Source organism: Chrysochloris asiatica, unplaced genomic scaffold (assembly GCF_000296735.1).
Source record: "Chrysochloris asiatica unplaced genomic scaffold, ChrAsi1.0 scaffold00040, whole genome shotgun sequence".
NCBI classification, from domain to species: Eukaryota; Metazoa; Chordata; class Mammalia; order Afrosoricida; family Chrysochloridae; genus Chrysochloris; species Chrysochloris asiatica.
This window is the reverse complement of record NW_006408558.1, coordinates 20,120,627-20,127,636: the sequence shown is the minus strand read 5'-3', so window position 1 is coordinate 20,127,636 and position 7,010 is coordinate 20,120,627. Positions and strand designations below refer to the sequence as shown.

Sequence of the window (7,010 nt, the reverse complement as noted above, 5' to 3'; positions counted from 1 at the left end):
GTAAGCATGGCAATGAGACGATATACAATAGAATGAATGTAAAACTAATGTTCTCCCATGTAAACTATCACATAATTCACAACAAAACATTTAAGAAAAAAAAAAAAAATTGAACCAAGCGTGCGATGAGAGGAAGACTAGCATGCCAGCGTGGGGGCGAGGGGTGGAGTGGGGGTCAGAAGAACTGCAGGGATGGGTTCTCAGGCACTGGGTTGAGTATGTTTGGGACATTGGAGGCACGTTCAGAGTAGCGCCTGCCTAACAAGGCATACGACCAAAGGATAACGCGCCTGGGTTACAAAGCTCCGCTGAGCAGGCCATGCCAGTAAACATTCAAAGACGCCAAAGAAAAGCGACTTTCGCTCTAAGGTACCCAAGGCGGTGCCTGGGTCTGCACTTTGCTGTTGGGAAAGAGAGAAGTGCGCAGTCGCCGTAGGGCGGGCCACCAGGCGCGGGCGCGCACGCGTTAAGATTTGTGCGCAAGCGTTAAGGTTTGTGCGCACGCGACCTCGAACCCGCGTGCGTGCACGGAGTCCGGAAGTGAAGGTTGGGGACTAGAGAAGGGATGGAGTTGAACGGGTTTCTCGCGCGTGCGCACCACAGACAATCTATTTGGCGGGTTTTTCCCGGCGGCTAGATTCTGCTCCGGCTCTTGAGAGGCTGGCTCTGCGGTAGCTTTTAGGAAGCCTGACACGTTCTCCACTGGATAGCAACTTCTCGAGATTTTTGCACCCTCCCTTCAGGGCGTTTTGGAATATCCCCGATTTTCTTTTAAGTGTTTCCCTGTGAGTGTCGGCTCGGGCTTTCTAACCACCTGAGGTCTAGGGTCTTTTGGTCCCGTCTCGGACCCCCTGAGGGCCTCCTGGGTCACCATGCCAGTGTCCGCCCAGCAACTGGCGGCGGACTTGGAGATCTTCGGCTTAAACTGCGAGAAGGCTATGATCGATAAATGTGAGTCCCTCAACCCCACCGGGACACGACCCAGGCGCTAGTCCGCGCCTTCGCTCGGAATCACCTAGAACAGAAGGGGGTGGGGGGCGCTCTCTAGTCCCCGAGTTCTTGGTGGTTGTAAAAAGAAAAATTAATCCGAGTTTTAAGGTTTGGGGTGGGGGACTTTGAAATATTGCCGGGGTGCTACATGGATCTGAAACGAAAAATGACGAAGAATGATTTCACATTATGGCAGTTTCAGAAAGGTGAAATCGAGATGGCTTAGGATCAGGCGGGGGGGAGGTGTGTACTGGTGGCGCAGCGGTTAAAACGCTCAGCTGCCAATCAAAAAGTCGGCGATTCCAACTCCAGCGCTCGAGGGAGAAAGGTGTGTCAGTTTCCATGTGTCATTCCAAAAATGACAATCTGGGAAACCCCCTGGGGCTTGCTATGAAAATCCACTCGATGGCATTCAGGTTGGGTTTGGGTTTTGAAGGATTTGTTTAGGCCGGTTGGCATCGCTGAGAAGTTCTGCCAACCAAAAAATACAACTTCTTATTCCTGACCTCCCTTTCCAGCCTACACCTTAAACCTGCTCTGATTCCTTCTTAGCATGTTGGTGGTCTGTGTAAATATGAATCCCTTGAAATTTTAGGGGTTCCTAAAAGTGAACTTATGCTTTGGCACTAACTTTTTGGGAGCTTGTCTGCTCCTTGTGTTGACAGATGGAGAATCAGGTGCCTGGATTCAACTGTTGCTTCCAGACCAGCAGGCAGGGGGACAGTGTCTTTACCTGTTGAAGACCACACAAAAAAGTCTCAGGAGATGTAGAAGTTCAGGCTTTAGAATTGGGGTGAATGGGCATTTGCCTTCACTACTCATGGATCCTTTGAGCATCTTTTATATGTATAAAGGCAGAATACAAATATGAATGTCTAATGAACAATTCCTTTCCCAGAAACCAGAATATTCTTAAATTGTCATACACCCAGCACATCTTCTTCCTAAAAAGGGACATGAATGAGAAACCTGAACAGAAAAATGCATTTGATAAGCATGAAACCAAAATGAGAAGTTTGTAATTAGGTGGACCAAATTTGTAACACTGAGCTGAAGAGCTCAAGGTGTCTTTTGCTTCTTTCTCACATGACACAACCATGGCAGTGGCGTGGGAATTCTAGACTTTGAATTCATAATCACTAACCTCAAAGAGTCTTAATGGTACAGTGGTTAAGTACTCCTCTGTTACATAAAATGTCATTGGTTTGAACCCACCAGCTTCTCTACAGGAGAAAACTAAGGCAATCTGCTGTTGTAAACATTACAGCGTTGAAGCCCTATGGGACAGTTCTCCTCTATAGGGTTACTATGAGTTGGACTCAACTCCACAACTATGGGTTAGTTGTTTGTTGTTGTTAAGTGCCATTGAGTCGATTCTGACCCATAGTGACCCTGTATAGGGTTTCCAAGGAGCAGCTGGTGAGCTTGAACCACCGACCTTGCAGTTCAAACGACTTTGCTGTCTGACGCATTAACCCACAGCGCCTTACAGTCACCGTGTGCACAATGGAACAAAACACGCCCAGTCCTGAGCCCTCCTCACAGCTGTTACGTTTGAGCCCGTTGCTCTTGTTACTGTGTTAGTCCAGCTCCTTGGAGTCGTCTTCTTTTTCCCTGCCAAGCATGATGTGATAACATGTCAAAAGTATGAGAGATGAAGTGTTTCCATCCTGGCTTCTAAAGAGCATTCTGACTGTACTTCTTCTAAGACAGATTTCTTTTACTGGCAATCTGTGGTACTTTTTTTTTTTTGATATCTTTTTTTCTTTTTTCTTTTTTTTAATTGACGGTTCCTTACTGGCCCTTATCTCCAAACAAGTGGCTGAACCAAGGGAAAAGGGAAAGGGAACCAGCTGGTGCAGGGAAGGGTCTTCTCCACAACATTCCATTTATACACAGAACTAAACAGACAAGCACAGTCACTATGCAGTTAGAAGTTGGCAGCCTGGAATTGGGGGTGGGTGGGGAGGAGAGTGGGGAGTGGGGGTGTTGTTAAAAAAATACAGGCCCCTCCCAAACTGAGGTGCCTGGGGGGGACTTGGTCTGTTTTCAACCCAAAAGGAATCAGAAGATCAAAAGCAGTTTGGGAAGGCCAGAACCTTCAGGGGTGGAGGGAAGAGGAGGAAGGTCCAGTGGGTGGGGGTTGTTTGGCAACTGGGGTGAAGGGATTGCCCTCCCCCTGCTGGGATCCCCCCAGCCTCTCCGGTCTGGCAGGAAGGGGGCAGACTGCAGCCCCCGACAGGCAGGTCTGGGGCTGCCAGATGCTCCAGGCAGGGGGCTGGAGGGGGCTCACAAGGGCTTGCCCTCCAGGGAGATAACAGTGCTGCCCCCCAGTTTCTCGGCCAGGGTACAGCGGTCCTTGACCTCCTCGAGGCAGTTTGCTTGTAATTCGTGCTTGATCCCTGTCAGCTACTTTTTGATGGCATCCTTGGAGCTAGCATAGATCATTTTGCTCTTAAATGGTGCAGACTCGGGGGCCCAGAAGATAAAAACCAGTGGGGCTGGTCCATATTGCATGTGGTACTTTTAATATTCTTTTCCAACACCGTAACGCCGATGCATCAATTTTTCTATGGTCTTCCTTATTCACTGCCCAACTTTCACATGCATATAAGGCTATTGAAAATACCCTGGCTTGAGTCAGGTACACCTTAGCCCTCAAACTGATCTCTTTGCTCTTGGACTTTTTTTTTTTTTAATGTTTTATTGTGAATTATGTGATAGTTTACATGGGAGAACATTAGTTTTACATTCATCCTGTTGTATATTGTTTCATTACCGTGTTTACAATCCCTTCCATGCATTATCAACCAACCAAAGGTTATACACTACAAGCCTGCCCCTGGGTCGTCAGCACCCAGCCTCTCTCCCTCTCTGGATCTAAAGTCCCCAGCTGCTCCATCTCTCCAAATCATCGTCTCTGCCTCAATCTCAGGCATCACTGCTTCTCTGGGTAGGGTCCTGTTCTCCGCCCTTCTCCCTTGATGGTCCCAGGGACCTCCACTCCTAGACTGAAAAGTTAATCACTCCCCTCCTTGCTACAAAATGTATACCTTTACATTTCCAACCCTTACAATCAGTCCTGATAACAATTATTCACTATTGTGCCACATGAGTGCTATCCTCATCTCCTTTCATCAGCCCTGCTTAGACAGATTGGATACTACTCAGTGGAGATTTACCTTCCTCCACGTCCTCTGGATCTAGGTTCCCTCTTGTAAGCTTGTAAGCCAGTCACTTCTTGGCTTTGTAGCCCCCTCCATTTTGGGTAGCCAATGTCCAAGTTGCCCATCCCTGTCTACTCTGTGTATGGAGGGGGTGGCAATGATCCTTGCTGTAAAAATTTATTCCCTCTTTTGAGCTACTGCATCCATAGGTGTAGGTCAGGTTCATCAAATTGTATCAGATTACTCTTTTTTTCCTTCTTCTTTCTTCTTCTAGTTGAGCTCTGATCATCTAGTCACTGAAGCCAGGATAAATGGGTGTTATCTGCAAGTGTGGGTGTTCTTGTGCCTATGCCTTTTCTTCTTATCAGCTAGACGCTTCACTCTCCACTCTAGTCGTCTGTGGCTATGTCACTTACTCTGGGCCCAAGAGTCCCCAGGTCTTGCCACACTGCTGGTCAACCAGGTCTCCACCCAGGTTCACAGGAGTCTATTGAACGTTGTAGGGCTTAGCTTGAAATTTCATTGCTATTTTTCCCTTACTTCCCTTTATCGGTGGCGAACATGGTGCTCTTGGACATTTGGAAGAGGTCTTTTGCAGCAGATTTGCCTAATGCCTAACCTAATGGGTTAGTTGGTAACCTCAAAAACCAAACCCACTGCCATTGAGTTGGTTCCAACTCATAACGACCCTGTGTAGGGTTTCTAAGACTGTATCTTTACAGGAGCAGATAGCTTTATCTTTCTACTGAGTAGTGGCTGGTAAGTTTGAACGGCCCACCTGGTGATTGGTAGTCCAGTGCTTATCCTTTGTTGTTGTGAAGCACCATTGAGTTGATTCTGAAACCCTATACAGTGTTTCCAAGGAGCAGCTGGTGGGTTTGACTTGCCAGCATTGTTAAGTGACATCAAGTTGTTTCTGACTTATAACAACCCTGTGTAGGGTTTCTGAGGAGTGGCTGGTGAGTTTGAACTGCCAGCCTTGTGGTTCAAGCTGATCTTTCAGTCCATTGCTTATCCGACAGCACCACACCAGGACTCCTACAGTAATGTCACCTAACGACCATACTGTTAACCTGGTTTATTCATTCTAAGACTTCCAGATGGTAGTTTTCTATCTATCTCCTTCTTAAACATCCACTCTCCTCTCCCATTGCCTTTGTTTCTTAGTGCATCCATAACAGAAATACTACAAGGGGTTAGTTTTTAAAAACAGAACTGTATTTTCTCACAGTTTTTGAAGCTGAAAGTCCTAAACAGGGTCTTAGCCATCATTCCTTCTGTGAACCTCTCTCTGAGCTTTTGGGGCCGCTGGCAATCCTTGCTGTTCTCTGGCATCTGTCTTTTTCCTCTCTATCTTGGTCTTTTCAATAACTCAGAGGTGATTAGGTTTGGGGCCTACCCTACATAACAAAAACTTATTTCTAAATTCAAAGGAGCTTCAAAAAGTTACCTTTTAATTACTTTTTTCCACAAAATTTTTGAAGTCCCCTCATATCCTCAGGTGCAAGGGCCAAGAACTCGACACTTATTTGGGAAGGACAAAATTCTATCTATAATACCCACCATCCCTCTCAGCTTATGAATTTACTTTCTGTTCCACTGAGAAAATAGAAGGAATTAGAAGACTTCCATAAACTACCACCATTACTTCTTCTCACCTATCTGCTTCTATTATAGTGAGTGTTGTTGTTAGGTGCCATCCAGTCAATACTGACTCTTGGCAACCTTATGCATAACAGAATGAAGCACTGCCCAGTCCTGTGCCAATCTCGTGAGCATTGCTACACTTGAGCCCATTGTTGCTGCCATGTGTCAATCCATCTCGTTGGGACTATTCCACTTTTTTGCTAACCCTCCATTTGCCTAACCATAATATTCTTCTCCAGGGACTGGTCCCTCCTAATGACATGTCCAAACTATGAGAGATGAAGTCTGGTCATTCTGGTTTCTAAGGAACATTCTGATATGTTGGTTCTTCTGGAAATCCATGGTACTTTCAATATTCTCTTCCAACACCATAACTCAAATGCAAATGCATCGATTCTTTTACAGTATTCCTTGTTCATTATCCAACTTTCACATGCATATGAGGCTATTAAAAACACCATAGCTTGATTCAGGTGCACCTTAGTCCTCAAACTAATGTCTTTGCTCTTCAACACTTTAATGAGGTCTTGTGCAGCAAATTTGCCTAATGCAATATGTCGTTTGATTTATTGACTAAACTGCTTCCTTGAGTGTTGATGGTTGATCCAAGCAAAATAAAGTCTTTGACAACTTCAATCCTTTCTCCATTTATTTTGATGTTATTTACTGGTCCAGTGGTGAGACTGCAACTCATATTGAACTCTGTGATCTTTGATCTTCATCAGTAAGTATTTTAAGTCCTCTTCATTTTCAGCAAGCAAGGGGGTATCATCTGCTTATCACAGGTTGTTAATGAGTCTTCCTCCAATCCTGATGCCATATTCTTCATATAATCCAGCTTCTTGGATTATTTGCTCAGTATACAGAGTGAAAAAGTATGGTGAAAGAATACAACCCCGACACATACCTTTCCTAATTTTAAACCATTCAGTGTCCCCTTGTTCTGTTTGAACAACTGCCTCTTGGCCTGTGTATAGCTTCCTCGTGAGCATAATTAAGTGTTCTGGAATACTCATTCTCTGCAATATGTACATAGATTGTCATGATGTACACAATTGAAAGCCTTTTTATAGTCAGTAAAATACAGGTAGACATCTTTCTCCACCACTCGTCTGTCAGTTTGTCATACTGTGATGGCTTATGAGTTGCTGTGATTCTTAAATACCAGCAGGGTCACCCGCAGTGAACAGGTTTCAGATGAGCTTC

The 7,010-nt window shown here is 45.4% G+C and overlaps 1 protein-coding gene across 1 annotated transcript in view; it reads left to right on the top strand.

Moving 5' to 3' along the window:
• Positions 1-872: 872 nt before the first annotated feature.
• The window catches only part of POLA2 (polymerase (DNA directed), alpha 2, accessory subunit), a 35,657-nt gene continuing 29,519 nt past the window's right edge, over positions 873-7,010 (top strand). The window contains exon 1 of the mRNA XM_006860937.1: positions 873-951. Within this exon, the coding sequence (XP_006860999.1) occupies positions 873-951 (79 nt within the window). The remainder of the gene's footprint in view (positions 952-7,010) is intronic.